The 18,979-nt window shown below is 42.4% G+C and overlaps 1 protein-coding gene across 1 annotated transcript in view; it reads left to right on the plus strand.

The window, feature by feature from the left end:
- cyp39a1 (cytochrome P450, family 39, subfamily A, polypeptide 1) overlaps positions 1 to 15,568 on the plus strand; it is a 62,417-nt gene extending 46,849 nt beyond the window's left edge. The window contains exons 9-12 of the mRNA XM_085997079.1: positions 6,730 to 6,825; positions 8,250 to 8,338; positions 9,867 to 9,954; positions 10,825 to 15,568. Of these exons, the coding sequence (XP_085853205.1) occupies positions 6,730 to 6,825; positions 8,250 to 8,338; positions 9,867 to 9,954; positions 10,825 to 10,893 (342 nt within the window). The 3' untranslated portion in view covers positions 10,894 to 15,568. The remainder of the gene's footprint in view (positions 1 to 6,729; positions 6,826 to 8,249; positions 8,339 to 9,866; positions 9,955 to 10,824) is intronic.
- The last annotated feature ends 3,411 nt before the right edge of the window (positions 15,569 to 18,979 follow it).

Below are 18,979 nucleotides of genomic sequence, written 5' to 3' on the forward strand. Positions count from 1 at the left end.
AGGCACTCAGCCTAGTGTGGGGAGTGAAAAAGTTCAATCACTATATGCACGGGCAGAAATTCACCTTGCTGACTGATCACCAGCCTCTTGTCTCCATTTTTAACCCGAAGAAGGGCGTTCCGGTGATGACTGCGCAACGACTACAAAGATGGTCACTTTTTCTAGGGGCGCACCACTATGAAATTGAATATAAGGGCACGAAACAGCATGGAAATGCTGATGGGCTATCACGCCTGCCACTGCCTACTGCGGAGGAAGCACCAGCAGTGGATCCTGTCGAAATATTCCATTCGACTATAGTTGAATACCTACCGGTAACTAACGCTTGTATCGAAAAGGAAACCCGAAATGACCCGACACTGTCTCGGGTATATGATTTGACGGCGAAGGGATGGCCAGCACATGGTGACTCACTGTTGCCAGCATTCTCGACAAGGAGAGAACAGCTGTCAGTGTGCCGGGGGACCGTGATTTGTGGATCCTGAGTGGTAATTCCACCCAAGTTAAGGGATAGAGTGCTCAATGAGCTTCATGAGGGTCACCTGGGAGGGGTAAAAATGAAAAGCCTAGCCAGGGCTTATGTGTGGTGGCCGGGAATCGATAAACAAATCGAGGACCTGACCAAGAGCTGCTCAGGATGCCAGAAAGTCCAAAATGCACCACCACAGGCCCCTCTACACCCATGGGAGTGGCCCTCATCTCCATGGCAACGGGTGCATATTGATTTTGCTGGTCCATTCATGGACTCAATGTTTTTAATAGCCGTGGATGCGCACTCGAAATGGCCTGAGGTCATCAAAATGTCCTCCACCACCACGGAGAAAACTATTACAGTCCTACGGACCATTTTTGCCAGGAATGGCTTGCCAGAATAGATTTGCTCCGACAACGGACCACAGTTTGTGTCCGAAGAGTTCCGGAGGTTCTTGAAAAAGAATGGGGTAAGGCATTACACATCCGCCCCATATCATCCAGCCACAAATGGATTGGCTGAGAGGTTCGTACAAACCTTTAAGAAGGCAATAAAGGCTATGTACAATGACAACATTCCGCTGCAGCATAAGGTGGACAATTTCCTGTTCGACTACTGGAATGCGACACATGCAGTCACCAACCAGGCCCCAGCCATGATGTTCTTTAACCGAAGGTTAAGATCTCGCCTGGATTTGCTCAGACCAAACGTACGAAGAGATGTTGAGAGTAAGCAATTCCAGCACATCCATGAGAAGCCAACAAGGAGCTTCAATGTAGGGCAACCAGTCTTGGCCCGCGACTACCGAACAGAAAAATGGCAGCCAGGAACGATATGCACACGGCAGGGCCCACTAATGTACACAGTGGACGTTGGGGAGAGCATCGTGAGATGCCATGCTGACCAGATCCTAGAGTCACAGGAACAAGTCCACCCCATGCCTTGCCCATACGTACCTGGTGATGAACCCGACGTACAGGTAGCATCTACCCCAGAAACAGTAGCGTTGGAAGCTGATGAACCAACCGACGACAGGGGGCCAGAATCGCCTCCGCACCAAGAGCAAGACACTCGGGAAAGGTGCTATCCAGAAAGGATCAGGAAGCCTCCCCAAAGACTGAATTTATAAATAGACTATTTTCAGCTAATGTTGCATGTTAAAAGTGTTAATTGTAATTAGTTTGATATTTAATTGTTAAATGAGTGTTATGGTACTGTTAATCTAAAAGGGGAGGAATTGTAATGTATGTACCTTTAAGGGGGGAACTACTTTCTACAGCTCATGTATACTGTAGTACCGGCAGTGACCACACCTGTATATAACGCTGAGTAGTAATCTGTTGTTTCAGTTGCAGTTTGAGCCACGTTGAGTAAACACCTGTTGTACCGTTCTCCGCAGTCCGTTTCTTATTATACACGGACGTAACAGTCTCCCTTCAGCCTCCTCTGTTCCAAGGAAAACAGACCCAGCCTATCCAGTCTTTCCTCATAGCTAAGATTCTCCCGGCAACATCCTTGTAAATCTCCTCTGTACCCTCTCTAGTGCAATCACATCTTTCCTGTAATGTGGTGACCAGAACTGCACACAGTACTCTAGCTGAGGCCTAACTAGTGTTTTATACAGTTAAAGCGTAATCTCCCTGCTCTTGTATTCTATGCCATGGCTAATAAAGGCAAGCATTCCATACGCCTTCTTAACCACCTTATCTACTTGGCCTGCTACCTTCAGGGATCTGTGGACATACATTCCAAGGTCTCTTTGTTCCTCTACGCTACTCAGTGTCCTACCATTTAATGTGTATTCCCTTTGCTTGTTGGCCCTCCCCAAATGCATTACCTCACACTTCTCTGGATTGAATTCCATGTGCCACTGTTCTGCCCACCTGACCAATTTATTGATATCTTCCTGCAGTCTACAGCTTCCTTCTTCAGTATCAACCACACAGCCAATTTTAGTATCATCTGCAAACTTCTTAATCATACCCCTTATATTCAAGTCAAAATCGTTGATATATACCACAAAAAGCAAGGGACCTAGTACTGAGCCCTGCAGAACCCCACTGGAAACAGCCTTCCAGTCACATAAACACCCATCAACCATTACCCTCTACTTCCTGTCTCCGAGCCAGTTTTGAATCCAACTTTGCCCTGGATCCCATGGGCTTTTAACTTCGTGACCAGTCTGCCATGTGGAACCTTATCAAAAGTCTTGCTAAAGTCCATATACACGACATCAAACGCCCTCATCTACCCTCCTTGTTACCTCCTCAAAAAATTCAATCAAGTTTGTCAGACACGAACTTCCCTTAACAAATCTGTGCTGACTATCGTTGATTAATCAGTGTCTTTCTAAATGAAGATTTATCCTGTCCTTCAGAATTCTTTCCAATAATTTTCCCACCACCGAGGTTAGGCTGACTGGCCTGTAATTACTCAGTCTATCCTTTTCTCCCTTTTTAAACAACGGTACCACATTAGCAGTCCTCTAGCACCACACCTGAAGCCAGAGAGGATTGAAAAATTATGGTCAGGGCCTCTGCTATTTCCTCTTTTGCTTCGCTTAACAGCCTGGGATACATTTCATCCGGGTCTGGGGATTTATCCACTTTTAAAGCTGCTAAACCCCTTTAATACTTCCTCTCTCGCTATGTTTATTTCATCTCATATTTCACACTCCTCCCCCCCCCCCGATACCAATGTCTGCTTCGCCCCTCTCCTTTGTGAAAACAGACGCAATATTAAGAATCCTACCGACGTCTCCCGTCTCCACACACAGATTACCCTCATGATCTCTAATAGGCCCTACCCTTTCTTTAGTTATCCTCTTACTCTTAATATATTTATAAAACATCTTTGGGTTTTCCTTGATTTTACTTGCCAAGAATTTCTCATGCTCTCTCTTTGCTTTCCTAATATCATTTTTAATTGCACCCCTGTACTCGGTATCTGTCATAAGCCTCCCTTTTTTTCCTTATCCTATTCTGTATGTCTCTAGACATCCAGGGGGCTCTAGATTGTGCCATGTTCACAGGTTGATCTGCTTCTGGGGCAATGATAAATGTTTGTCTGGAAAACAGCAGGACAGGATTGGATCATGGAGATGTGAGAATTGCACAATATATAACCTTTCCTTCAGGAGATTAAATGTATAGGATAGAATCCATGATAAAGATATTGTATGTGATCTGTGGAAGGAGCATTCTTGATGGGCCAAATGACATTTTCTCATTTGGTGTTACTTGTTTCTTATGTGAAAATAAAGATCTCACCTATAAATATCTAAATTGGTACCATGCTAGTCATTATTTTGCATAAAATGAACAAGGTGTTAGGTTTTGGAGTCCTTTTAACTTTCTTGCTTTAGATAATTTTGGCTCTTGTACCTTAGATCATTCTTATGGGCAAGTCGCCAAGCTGCGTACCTATCATAGCCTTAAGATAAGCTTTCAGTAACGTGCCTGGAATAAGGAACAGCATACCTTGTCTCAGGATAAATGCCAGTAACTTAAAAATAATCATATGTCTCCGCAAGATCTTGCTCTCCAATCTGTAAAAGTGATAGAATATTGTTAAACCTTGGTATAAGTTTAAAATTTTAAGCAAATGTATTAAAGAATCAACAAGTGAATAATCTAAGATGATATAATACAATTATATATTCATAGTAAAAAGTCTAATCTAATTATTTAACTGGGGAAAAAACAATAAAGGAGTTGCTATCTAATGCTAATTTATTCTCTTAAACAGTTAACTTTATATAGGAAATCTTTTTCTTTCTTGCAATCTTTTTGTGGGAGCAAGCTGGTCTTTTCCGAGATTCTAATTCGTTCGAGTAACTTCTACCACCTGAGCTTAATGAACAGATCCAGTCACTTGTATACCCTTTCGCTATTTGCCATGACTTGTTTGGATTTTCATAACCAATTATTTTTGAATTTCAATGTTAGTTGTCATAAACTTAACTTGATAAATCACAGTCACGAATGTGTTTGTTCAAAAGTAGCTTCATCCTCCACTCAAGCAACATTTCAAAATAACAGTTTGAATTGACCTCACGGCATTTGTATTGGATTCACATAGGACATGGGTTTGTTTGTTTATTACTGCAACTGGCTTTAAACTCCTTAGGCCTGATTTTAACTCGGATGCGGTAGTCGTTCAAATCAGCCCGACCTCGGCAGCGTGAGGCCTGGGAGATTTTAACTCCCCCGGCCTCATCTGTCCCCCGCCCAAAACTGGCGGTAAACGGCAGGAGGCCGGCAGTCAGGAGCAGAATGTTGGGCAGCGGGAGGCCGTCGCCGGGGACAGAAGGAACCTTCCCTGGGACTCGGGTACATTGTTGGAATGAGGTTCGGGAGGGCCTTGCAGTCAGCTAAGTGGTGTGAAGCCCGGGACAGGGGAGGCCTAAACTTTCTTTGTAGGGCCTGGATGAGCAGGAGTGCTCCTCCGAGCCACATAAGGAAAGTTTTTTTTCATTTAAAAAAAGAAGGAAAACCACTTACCTTTTTGTGTTTCTTGTCCCAGCTCTCTTAGAATTATAGAATCATAGAAATTTATGGCACAGAAGGAGACCATTCGACTCATCGTGTCTGTGCCGGCCGAAAAAGAGCTATCCAGCTTAATCCCACTTTCCAGCACTTGGTCCGTAGCCTTGTAGGTTACAGCACTTCAAGTGCATATCCAAGTACTTTTTAAATGTGTTGAGGGTTTCTGCCTCTACCACGCTTTCAGGTAGTGAGTTCCAGACCCTCCCCACCCTCTGGGTGAAAAAAGTTCTCCTCAACTCCTCTCTAATCCTTCTACCAATTACTTTAAATCTATGCCCCTGGTTATTGACCTCTCCGCTAGGGAAAATTGGTCCTTCCTATCCACTCTATCTCGGCCCCTCATAATTTTATATGCCTCAATCAAGTCTCCCCTCAGTCTCCTCTGTTCAAAAGAAAACAACTCCAGCCTATCCAATCTTTCCTCATAGCTAAAATTCTCCAGTCCTGGCAACATCCTTATAAATCTCTGTACCCTTTCTAGTGCAATCACATCTTTTCTGTAATGTGCTGACTAGAACTCTAGTTGTGGCCTAACTAGTATTTTGTGCAGTTCAAGCATAACCTCCCTGCTCTTATATTCTATGCCTCGGCTAATAAAGGAAAGTATCCCGTAAGCCTTCTTAACCACCTTATCTACCTGTCCTGCTACCTTCAGGGATCTGTGGACATGCACTCCAAGGTCTGTCTGTTCCTCTCCACTTCTCAGTGTAATACCATTTATTGTGTATTCCCTTGCCTTGTTAGCCTTCCCCAAATGCATTACCTCACACTTTTCCAGATTGAATTCCATTTGCCACTGTGCTGCCCACCTGACCAGTCCATTGATATATTCCTGCAGTCCATAGCTTTCTTCCTCACTATCAACCACACGGCCAATTTTTGTATCATCTGCAAACTTCTTAATCATGCCCCCAGAATAGCTTCAGAAGAGCAGGTTAAAATCTGAAGACCGTGGTACCTGGGCAGTTAACAGCCTGCCCGCCTGGTTTCTGTCGGGTTAAACTCACCCCCTTATGTTTTGTTGTTGGATTTAAAAGGGAGCCATCAAGGTAGAACTAGTCAGACAAAAACATTTTTGTCACGCAAGTCATTCCTCCATTTTTGTTATTTGTGACAAGCATATTGCACAGGTGGGAAATATCGGTAACTAAAAAGAAATCGAGCTGAGCTCTCTCAGATGTGCACAATACAGTGAATGTCAGGTGCAAATTGCAGCTATCTGAATGTTCTAAATTAAGAATATGCCAGAGTAACCCTGATGGCTCAGTGAGTAACTGCTCAGTAGGGATCACAGCAATCTCAAGTGTGATCCCGTTCTTTGCTTAAATAGCTGATTTCAACCAGGGTGGTAGTAAGTTGGCCTCATCGTCCTTGGATTAGAATGGGGAAAGTCAGTCAGAGACCCTGCTCTTGATGACCATCTAATAAATTCTGCTGGAACTAAGCTAGAGTAGAAGTTGGCTGGGAAGTGTATCAGACTTAGCCATGAAGCCCCCGTAATTGAATATCCTGATGACACTCCTCACATTTGAGCAATGGTCAGTTGGACGAGATACTGGATGGTGACCAGCACCGATGCAACCATACCCCAGCACGGAGATCTTGTGCAGAACCTGATCGAATGCCTTTAGGAGAGGAAAGGAAGGAAGAAAAGTGAAACATTCTGTAAATATGCAGGAATTACGTAACAGTAAAATCTTCTTACTCTAGAATTACATTATCCCTTCTGGAGACATGCTCATGCTGTCAATTTACTGGGCACATAGGAATCCCAAGTATTTTCCTGAACCTGAAAAGTTTCTTCCCGTGAGTATGTTTGCATGAAAGTATTTTATTGCTATTTCTCCCTGCATTATGTGGAGCAGAAATGCTTCCCAGTACCTCATGCCTACACAGCAAATCTAATTTTGAATCCTTTGGAACAATATTAATACTTTCACATTAAAACAGGAATGGTTCCTGTCACCTTGACTGCAACAAAAGCAAACTCATAATTCTTCGAGGTGATATTAATGCATGGAAATTAGGAATGACACAGTACAGTATGATATTAGAAATTTCTGTTTTTTACAAAAATTATAAAGTTGTATAGCATCTTATTTTATTGGGATAATGCTGCTTGGGAATATGCTGGAAAAATGTGGTGGTCAAATCAGGGTCCAATATATTGACACTAATAATTGTACTGCATTTCTGCCAATTTTTCCTGTTTCCATCTTTTATTATTCTGTACTTACCTGCTCCCTTATCTCCTCTTCGGATATTTAGTTGTCAAAGTTAGACCCTAGCTCTGCCACATCTTGTATCTTCTCCGTTCCCTTCTTAGTTTGCCTAGTGTGAGTATGCTGTACATCCTGGTATCTCCTCCCAATGTACTGTCAGATATGATCCATTAAGATTTGTCTCCTTTTGTTGTTTTTCCTCTCTTCTCAACTACATTGCCTATGGACCTTGGCATCATATTTAGCCTAGCAACCCAACCAAGATCCTGGCATCTCTTTCCTTTACCCGATTACTTCTAAATGTAAATTAGAGGTACTATCTTTCTTTATGTTGAAGTGAAGTTAAATCTATATTGGCTGTTCACCTCCAAGCTTGATACCATACCTTTTTTTGTAGAGTTTGTTATGTCAAATACTATTAATTTATTGATACCTCTTAGGATTGCATACCTGAGTAAGATTGCCACTAAATCTTTTCTCCAGTGTAACCAGTTTCCACAACCTCTCCTTGCAGCTCAAGTGCCCAATTCAAGGAATGAACTTTGCCTTTTCCAATGCCAGGATGTTTCCACTGTAGTAGTGACCAGAACTGTGTACAATACTCAGAGTGCTTTATACCATTTAATTATCATTTCCTGGGACTTGTGCCCTATTCTTCTGCTTAAGATCTTGTTTACTTTCTTTACTGTTACTGCAACTGTGCTAATGGTTTCAGCGAACTATCCACCAATACCCCTAAATCCCCTCTCCTGTTTATTGTCCTGTGGTCTATAATTTTACTTATATTCCCACTGGTTTATTCCCCTTTCTCAATGTCATTCAGTTTTGCATTTATTTACATAAATGCCATTTGCTAGTCCAACTTCCTAATCGATCCAACTCCTATATTTGATCCATTTTTTAAGTGTTATTTACAATTTCTCCCACTTTCCTTCCCCAGTTTGGTATTGCGTTTTGTTTTATTTTATTTCCACAGCACTGATGTCGAAAAATGTTGTCTTCCTACAGGACCGATGGAAGAAGGCAGACATAGAAAAACATGTTTTTTTGGATGGCTTCATGGCATTTGGAGGAGGCAGATATCAGTGTCCAGGAAGGTAAGAAACTGGCTCAGTATCATCTGTTTATTAGCCGTGGCAATGTTAAATTTAACATTTTAGCCAATACATCTATAGATAAGGCTGCTAGACTAATGCTGCAGACTCTGGGGGTGGGGGTTGGGCCATGATCTTGTACTGTGTTTGCGAGTCATTGTGCTTGACTTTTTTAATGATAGAATCTGTCATGTGTAGATCAGGACTCGAGAAAAAAAGCACTTTTAATTGAAGAGTCTGGTTTGCCACATCAAAGGGACACTTTCATTTCACATAACTCCAAAGGCCTTTGAGTAATACTGCAGAATTAATAACTGTTGGTTCTGAATATGAAGATAGTTCTGTACTGTGGAAATGTGCTCACCAGGAACTGGACTAAATCGGTCCAAATTAAATTTACTTAGCACCTCAAAATATTGATAAACATGCCAGAATACCATGTAATAAAAACAGAATTTGACTTATTCAGCCATTGTAAATCAGTAGCCCCAAGTATACATTATATATTAAAAATGTCATAACTCCTGGTTATTAAACAGTGTATCTCTGACTCACCATGGGCAACACCCTACGAGATTTGCTAGTTAATATAATGAAAACAGTACATATTTCCTGTTGGTACACATTTCCTGTCAGTCAAACGTGAGGCATCACACTTCCTGTCTTGTACCTCGTGCATTTCACTTCGTGCACCACACTTCCTGTCAGGTATGACACCTAATGCAACACAATTGTGGCTCAGGTTTTATATTCATGAAACACCAACAAATTTGAACTCGGTACTTAGGGAATATAAGAATCAAAAGAAAACAACCTGGCTAGGAACTACTAAGGACATATGAAATCAATGAATCAACATGAGCTGTCAGAAAAATACACCAAAGAAAGGAGAAGCTGTTCCAATCAAATCACTCAAGGTTTTGTGAAGTTGGTTTGAGCCTCCATTTTGGATTTTCCCCTTGCTGAAAATTTAAAGGAACCAAGAGCCCAGTGCTTTGATTTCATGTTGATACGGAAAAAAAAGAGTTTGAGAGGCACTGGATGCTGCTGCTGAATTTATATGGACACGGGCCACCCTGCACCCTTGATGGATGTACCTCTCTTTATTCCTCCAATACCCCATCACTGCTGACTCTCTCACATACAGCTGTTGCCCTGCATAGCTCTTCGTGGCTGTTTTTTTCCCCTGATAGACTGAAGCATTTGCCTTAAAAGATTGTGCATAGTATCAGGGATTTGTGCACGAATATGTAAACTTACTGGAGATTGAAGAAAAGTTGCAACCTATAAATGCCATAAATGAGCAAAGATTATGCCAGCTGCTTTGACTTCCAAGAAGTTCATCTAACCATGAGCTGTAGTAATAAAATCACAGTACTTACTGCCTTAGAGCTCTTTACAAGAGATAGAAGGAAATACAAATAAAGCTTCATTAAGCTGATTGTTGGCCAAATATAATTGATAATTAGAGTCTAATGGTGTTGCTTTGAGACTGGCTTCCTCTTCAAACAGCTGTTTTGTTTCCTCCTAGATGGTTTGCACTGCTGGAGATTCAAATGTTTGCTGCTCTTATACTTTACAAGTATGAGTTTACTCTGTTGGATCCTGTCCCAAAAGAGGTAAAAGCAATATACTGTAAGTGGCATGCAAGCCACATGTGTGTTGATTTGAAAGCTCAGGAATATGTCAACTATTTTTTGATAGGAATGGGTGTGTTTTGCTGAGAAGGAGGAGGGGTTGATGACAGCTCTAATTTAAAATTTGATGATCCACTGGTGATAATCATACAACCAATGAAAGCAGTTGTAGCTAAGGCAGTAGAAAACCTGGTCAGCCAGCTTATAGTCTGAAAAAGATAACATCTGAAATACATTCTGATCGTGCACGTGGACCATCTTCGCATGTGTGCATGCACACAGTTTCAGTTTTTCTTTTAAATCCACCACCATCTCCAAAACCAGTCCATAACTGGCACCAATTGGCTTCCTCGCTGGAGAGGCCACAGGATGGCGGATGTAGGAAATGGAAGAGTGTCTGGTGCAGTATAGGGTGCTCTTCTGAGGTTTCAGCTGATGCCCATTGTTGGAGTAGAGTACAAGAAGCTGTACGTTGCATCTAACCATGTATGCCTGACCCGAGAGCATAATGCTGATCTAATAATAGTAAAATTAAAGCTACTTCTGGCTTCTCCGTATCATCATAATATCAGATGATTCTTCAGCCTGATAGTGTATTAGTTGATTATTTTTTAAACAGCCATTCTGGAAATGCTGGTACAGTAAGAGCTAACATGCCGCATGTCTCAAACACACTATGTAGAATCCAGGTTTCTGTTGCATTTGTAATTATATTCTATCAATTGTAGCTTTTATTAGTTATATTTGTGTCGCATCTGTAAAAAGTGCATCACACCATGATAACGTGCAACACTTCCTGTTGCATTCATTGAAATGTGACGTTGATTGCAGATTTTCTTTCTCTCTTTTCAGAGTCCGCTTCATTTAGTCGGAACCCAACAGCCATTGGGTCCTTGCAGAGTTGAATATAAATGCCGATGACCATTTATTTACTGCAGTGCCTAGCCTAACCATTGCACTCAAAAGTAGATTTGATAATTTTTAAAAATTTACTTTTTTCCTCCCTGCACAACGTAAAAACAATAAATGAGTGTGTCTGTGATCTGTCTTCCAGAATTAAGTGTATGTTGGACAACATAAAAATGAATAATTCACATTGGAACAGTTGTTAGTAGAAAAGCACCTCATGATCAGAGAAAGGATCAGTAAGGACTGTTGGGGAAAATCAGGGAAGAACTATCTATATCCTAACTGCCTGAAAGAGCAAAAGTCTTCAGCAGAAAAGCACAGATACAGCGTGAGGGCTGTGGAAACAAACAGAAAGAGAATGGATTGAAAAGGACTTGCTGTATCTGGTTTAAAAAGTAGCATTACAGTGAAAACTATATGTCACTGCACCACTATAACAAAGAAGCAGAGTTCCTACTGGGACTATGGGCAGGACCACCCACAAGTAGGGTTGCAAAATTCTGGGAATTTTTAAAAGAGGAAACTTCCCATGGGAATTTGGGGAATTTATGGGAATTTTGAGTTTTTTTGCACACTGATGGTTTTTGTCTCTGACCCTTATTATCGTTGTCATCAAAATAGACATACTGTTCCATACAAATAAAAACAGGCTTTCAAAACTTTATTTAGGTTATAATTTGGAACTTTATTGAACCCCCACAAAAAAGACCCATCTAAAATAAAATAAAAAGAGCGTCAGCGTATTTAGCCTGTAAAATTCTTGACACGTCTGTATGAATTGAACAATTGCCTTCTCCTCTGCTTTGAGCAGCGGGGATGTGGGTAGGGCAATGCTGATTTGTTCTTTTAATCAGCAAAAAGCCTGAGAACATCTGACAAGACAGCGTCATCTTCTTCAATCTGAGCAATTGCAGATGCTACTGGTGAGAGTAGTTTAAGGCTGCTAACCACTCTCCCAAAACACATCATCCAGCAGTATTTTCTTGATGTTGGTTTCCATAACCCCAGACTGGGATATTGCCATTTCTTGCAGCAACTCCTTACCCTCCAGAAGGCTGCTGTACATTATGACAACGCCACCCCATCTAGTGTTGCTGGGCAGCTTCAGTGTGGTGTTCTTGTTCTTTGTCGTTTGCTTGGAGTTGTGGGTTGCTGCAACTACCTGTTTTCCCCTGACATACTTAACAACTTGCTTGGCTCTCTTGTACAGTGTTTCCATGGTTCTCAAACCCATGATATCCTTGAGGAGCAGGTTAAGCCCATGAGCTGCGCACCCAATAGATGTAATATGAGGGTAGGCCTCCTCCACTTGAGCCCAAGCAGCCTTCATATTCGCAGCACTGTCAGTAACTACTGCAAAGATCTTTTGTGATCCAAGATCGTTGATGACCGCTTTCAGCTCATCAGCAATGTATGTGCCTGTGTGTCTCTTGTCCTTCATGTCTCTGCTCTTGAAGAACACTGGGAGAGGAGTGGAGACGATGTAGTTTATGATGCCCTCCCCTCGTACATTTGACCACCCATCTGAGATAACTGCAACACAGTCTGCCATCTCTATCGTTTCTTTGAGCTTTCCTTGGACTCTTATACTCAGCCTCCAGCAAATAAGTAGACAAAGCATGTCTGGTGGGAGGACAGTATGCAGGGCGAATAACATTGAAAAATCTCTTCCAGTACACATTGGCTGTGAGCATGAGGGGTGAGCCTGTCGCATATACAGCTCGAGCAAGGCACTCATCTGCATTCTTCTGGCTATGGTTATCCATTGTATCAAAGAACCTTCCAAGTGGGCCAGGAGTTGCTGATGATCAGGAGCCTGATGCTGAATGTGAACCATCATCTTCTTGAATGGAAGCAGAGGAACTCGGGGCTGACTGCTGTGAGCTTTGAGTGAAGTTGTAGCATTTGGATAAATGCTGCTGCATCTTTGTGGCATTCTTTACATATGGCTTTATACAGTGTTTGCACATGTACACAGTCTTTCCATCTTTAATGCCTGGGGTAAAATGTTTCCACACATCTGATGGTAAACGTGGCATTGTTCTATGCAGAGAAATAAAGGGCATTCATCTCTGTGTCGAACTGCGGTCGATCAGCATGATTGCAACAGGGTGAGTAAATTTTTCCTGATGCTCCATGTGATGGAAGCATGACCTGTGCACGCACGATGCTACATCACCAATAGAGGGAGCTAATCGCTCATCCAACCAATCAGGACACATTTGTTCACAGTCACACGCAAAACTTGTAATGATTAAAACAAGCCAAGTAAGAAGATAAACATATATTGATTAAGAAATTCCTTAATAATTAAGATTCCATCTCTGTTAGTAATTTTAAGAGAGGACCTGTGGGGGAAAAAATGAAAGAAATACAAAAAAAAACAATATTATGCTAGCATGTGCTTTTTTGGGCAAAATTCCCAAGCTAAACTTCCCATGGAAAATTTCTGGAAATTTACTGGAAACTTTCCACCCCTTCGCAACCCTACCCACAAGTGAATTCAATAACATATAGATTCTTCCATCAACATTGCAGAAAACACTACACACAGTCAGAAAGAGACCATAAACCTTTCAGTACAGTGGTTGTGAGGTATTTATCAATTATGGAGACAAAACACCAAATTGCTTATTAATTACAGTCTGAGCATACTACAGCAAGGCTAGCTCATTAGCATTTTAAGTATTTTCCATCTCGGCCTCCCTTTTTTTTCCCACTTGTAATAATATACTTTGCTTTTAAAACACATTAAAATAGCTCTCTTTGTGGAAAACTGGTCAAAATATCCTCAAATGTGACACTCTCATCATCCACTTTGACCTTTCTTCAGCATTCAACACAACTGTCCTCTTCCACTCCATATCCCCTATGATCCATCTCAGTTGGACTGCCTTTATGTGGGTCCACTCCTACCTGTCCCAACATAGCCAGAGCATCTCCACGAGTAGTTTCACCAATCTTTGTACAACCACCTTCGGGATTCCCCAAGGATCCATCCTTGGTTTTCTCCTCTTCCTCATCTACATGGTGCCTCTTGCTGACATCATGCAAAAACATATGGCTATCTTCCAAAAAATGCTGCCAGCAACCATCTATACCTTTCCACCACAATCTCATTGCCATAGCCATTTCTGTGATGTCAGCCTGTCTGCCTGTCTGACATTAATTCATGAATGAGCCAGAATTTCCTACAATTCATCACAAAGGAGCAAATACATTATTTTTGGCCCCGTCATAAACTCTGTATCCTTGACATTGATCCCATTCCATTACCTGGTTGCTTCCTTGCCGGAACCTGACTGCACACAATGTTGGCATTCTGTTTAACCCAAAGCTCAACTTCAAACTCCATATCCCTCCCACTACCAAGACTGCTTACTTCCACCTCCGTCCCTCCCGTCGCTGCCAAAACCTTAACCACGCCTTTGTCCCATCTGGACTTGACTTCTCCAACATTCTGCTGGCTAGTCTCCACAAGCTCAAAATCACTTGGAACTCCACTGCCTATCCACCCCATCTTCTCTGACCTACATTGGCTTCCTGTCCTCCAACATGTTAGAAATTGGGGTACCTAGGTAACTAAAATATATATGGTTATGCGAATGGAATTGTGACGTGAATAATAGAGTTTAAATGATTGTATTAGAGCTCTGGACAAGTAAGGGGTTAATGTATAAGTTGTGTTTTACTGGAACTGCGTAAGTTTTGGTTTCCTGGAAAACTTGTATTAGAGGTTGAGACAAAGTGTTTTTAGTGAGTTAGATTAGATGATGCATAACATTCCACACAGGGGCTCACAGCATGGCCTTGCTTCCCAGGCTAGCTGTGTGTTGTTTGTAAGTTAGGATTTTGACTTTGGTTAATGTATCTTTAATTTGGCCAATGAAGGTCCAACCTATGTTTCTTCCATTATTACTAATAACCATATTATAATGCCAAGGTAGGAATTAGAATTTGTTTAACAGAACTGCTTGTGAAGATATATGAAAGTTAATTAGTATAAAGGACATGAAATAGAAGGAGTTAAGGTATCATCTCAGGATGGAACGGTCTGTTAGATTAAGGGAAGATAGTTTGGATAGCAGCTGGTTGAGCAGACAGCTCTAGCTTGGGGCCTCTGATTTAATGGCCCAAGGTTGTGCCTGGTACACCAGGGAGGACAGGGCCGGACAAGATAAAAGGGATCCAGAACGATCGGTCTTCAAAATGTATAAAGAAGAAAGACGTGAAGGGAAAACATAGGACACCTTGAGGGAGGGTCTTCATCTGTAAGTTTAGACAAAGAACTCGACATGCCATTGGGCACCTAGTTTTAAGGGGAACCTCCATAGGTTAAATGGTCCTGTCCATTTTCTACCCCAGGCCCATCCCTAAAAAGAATAAAAGGAAGATCTAGAGAGCCCTTAGCTCAAACAGTGGAGCGGAAGGTTCCCAAGAGTGGATCAATGGTCTAACACTCTTCTGAGAGTGGACCCATGCTGACCCTAGTCTAACACTCTTGGGTAGTTCAAAAAGAAGAGAGAGAGAGAGAGAGACACATGAGACAAGGAGAATGACTAAGAAGAGTTTTTCGTGCATGTCAGCTGTCTGTCAGATCGGGTCCTTGTCATGGTCGTATGTTTTTGCTGTATAACTAATATGTTATATTCCGAGCTAAACTCCGATTAAACACAATATACCTCCATATTGGTTTGCACTCGATCCTGATTATTTGAAGACTAGACATGCGCAAATCTCTACAAACAGATCAAATTTAAAATCCTTGTCCTCCTATACAAATCGCTCCAGAAGCTCTCCTTACCTCCACAATCTTCTCCAGCCTTACATCCCCTTTCAAATCCTGCAGTCCACTGATTCTGGTCTATACATTCCACCGTCTCCTTTTGCTTCTCTTTCGGTGACAGCTTTCAGCTGCCTTGGCCCTACTCCTTGGAACTTTCTCCCCAAAGCCCTCCACTTCTCTACCTCCCTACTCACATTTAAAAGCCTTGCCAAAACACATCTCTTCCAACCTTCCTACAAAGGTTAGGTGCATGCTGCCTCCTCTGAGAAGCATGTTGTGACTTGTTTTTCTTTTAATTAAATGTGCTATATAAATACAAGTTGTCATTTTTGTTGGAGAATATTTTCATTAGAATTAGGTCATTCAAAATATGTAAGTTGATAGGACAATGGTGGATGAAATTTAATATGGACAAGCGTAAGATACTGCACATTGTGTCCTGTTCAGGTCACCGAGACGTGAGAGTCTTTCACCAGACTGATACCTGGATGGCAGAAATGACGTATGAGAAGAGGTTGGGTCGATTAGGCTTATATTCGCTAGAGTTTAGAAGAATGAGAGGGGATCTCATTGAAACTTATAAAATTCTAACAGGACTAGACAGACTAGATGCAGGAAGGATGTTCCCGATGGCAGGGGAGTCCAGAACCAGGGGTCACAGTCTAAGGATAAGGGGTAAGCCATTTAGGACTGAGATGAGGAGGAATTTCTTTACCCAGAGAGTGGTGAACCTGTGGAATTCTCTACCACAGAAGGCAGTTGAGGCCAATTCATTAAATATATTCAAGAAGGAGTTAGATATATTTCTGAAGGCTAAAGGGATATGGGGAGAAAGCAGGGACAGGGTACTGAATTTGGATGATCAGCCATGATCTCATTAAATGGCAGAACAGGCTCGAGGGGCCGAATGGCCTACTCCTGCTCCTATCTTCTATGTTTCTATGTAATTCCTGTAGCCATGAGACTCCTCTTCAGCATGAGAAAAGACAAGAAACTTGGACAAGAAAAGGAGGCAACTGAGAGGAAATCTTAGAGGTATGAAAATAGTAAAGGTTACAGTAGGTGAAATAGTAAATAGATAAAGCCTATTGAGACTGTTCCTTACCAACTTACTGGTTTTGATTCTTTGACCCAATGTCGGAAACATTAATATCTTATTAAAAATAAATTAAAATCTAAGTCATAGAATCATAATGGCACAGAAGGAGGCCATTTGGCCCATCGAGTCAGTGCCGGCTCTCTGCAGAGCAATCCAGTCAGTCCCGTTTCCCTCAAGTGCCTATCCAATCACCCCTTGAAAACATTGTGGGCTCAATTTTAATAGCCCTTTGGAGGCAGGTCAGCCATGAAAATCTGAAAAAATGGCTTCAGACACCCATCCCGCCCCCACGCGATTTTCATGAGTGTCGGGTCAGCCGCTCCCAAACTGACCCGACTCCAACCGGTGGGACAGGTAGTTAAGACAGTTAAGAACCTGTTAACTGCCTTGATAATCCTATTTTGATAGAGGTTTCCCATTTTTGTGCCTCTGGCTCCTGTTTCCCGTCTTGTCAGAAACAGTCCAGCTGCAAGGAGACGAGTTGGTGGAGGACATGATCTGTAGTCATTATTGGTGCAGAACTTTAAAACTGCTCCTGTAACATGGCTGGCATTCAAATGCAACAACTTTGTTGTTGGAGGTTTGGGATAAGATTTTGCAAATCTACTGACCTTGTGACTGGTCAAGCTGACACACATCTGCTGTTTGAACTGATTGGAATAATTTCAGGCCACTTTGAGTGTGCGCTTGCAAACTTCTTGCCTCAACTGAAATCTATAACAACGGGATGGGAACCATTTACATCCTCTCGTCCTGGTCGTCAGATTCGGAGGAAGAGCAGCGCGGCTTAGTGCTGCCGGATGAACAAGTGGCTCAGCACACAGCCTCCTTGGAGGAAGATGAAGAGGTCGAGGAGGAGGATGAGTAGGAGGATGGGGAGTGATGCCTTGCGGGGCCAGACGTGGCCAATCCAGCAGCAGGCGACCACAATGCACTCAGCCATGCCAGATTCGCGTAAGCTTACGCTTCAACCACAGGTGGCTGGCACATGGAGATGAATATAAATTCAACAGTCTCAAACCCCAGGCATCATCTGTCCAGTAAATGGTGGTTTGCGCTCAGTGTCACAACCATCATTCTACATGGAAATCACCCTGAGCCCTCTTGAATTTCCATTTCACAGAACACAGAGGCCACACTTTAGGTGACCTCAGCAGATCATTAAACCTTTTTTGACACTAAACCCATGTGTATCTGCATACAGATCTCGAGCTCACCTCCTCAGCAATTTGCAGCCAAGCCTCCTCCTTCCATTTCCAGGGAGGAGGAGCTCCTGACGTCCTCTAAATCCCTCAACAAGAGCATGGAGAGATCCCTCATTGAACCTGGCTGCATACCTTATAGTTTTTGGGGCTGCCATTCCTGCAACTCCCAGCACCTTTCAGAGAAAAAAGCATTAATATTACTAAGCAAATGACTGGAACACATCTGGCATCTTTTTCATGTCATAGTCAGATAATAAAGTCATCAAAAAATCATGAATCTCTTTCTGGAATAATATGACCAGCAATATCATTCATTAAATTTTACTCAGAAAAGACGCTGTCAACTCCTCTTTCAAGATAATAAAGCACCAAGCCATCCCAATGACATTTGTATGCAAAGGAGACATGGCCCCTTTAAATTTTCAAACAAACAACTCATCATCAGACGTAAGAAACTGACATCCTCCAAGCAATTGCCTGGAGGGACCCGCACATCAGCCGTAACAAGGCCAATGAAGCCAAAATCGGAAGTGATGGGCGCCGGTAGCCAGGTGTGGGTCTGAAAGCTGCCGAGCAGCGGGGCCGCCCTCAACCTGTCTCCATTATTAAAATCGAGCCCTGAGTGTCTCCGTTTCCACCACTTCCGTTGGCAGCGAGTTCCAGGTCATCACCACTCGCTGAGTAAAAAAGATTTTCCTCAAATCCCCCCTGTATCTCTTGCCCAGAACCTTAAATCTGTGTCCCCTAGTCCTTGTAACATCAACTAGTGGGAACAGCCTTTCCCCGTCTAGCCTATCCAAACCCGTCATAATCTTGTACACTTCTATCAAATCACCCCTCAACCTCCTTTGCTCTAATGAAAACAACCTGTCCTTGTAGCTAAGATCCCTCATCCCCGGAACCATTCTGGTAAGTCTCCTCTGCTGCCTCTCAAGGGCCTTCACATCATTCTTAAAGTGTGGTGACCAGAACTGGGCGCAATACTTCAGTTGTGGCTTAAACAGCGCT

This window comes from Somniosus microcephalus, chromosome 9 (genome assembly GCF_052327205.1).
Source record: "Somniosus microcephalus isolate GS21.2 chromosome 9, FLI_Smic_1.0, whole genome shotgun sequence".
Classification (NCBI taxonomy): domain Eukaryota; kingdom Metazoa; phylum Chordata; class Chondrichthyes; order Squaliformes; family Somniosidae; genus Somniosus; species Somniosus microcephalus.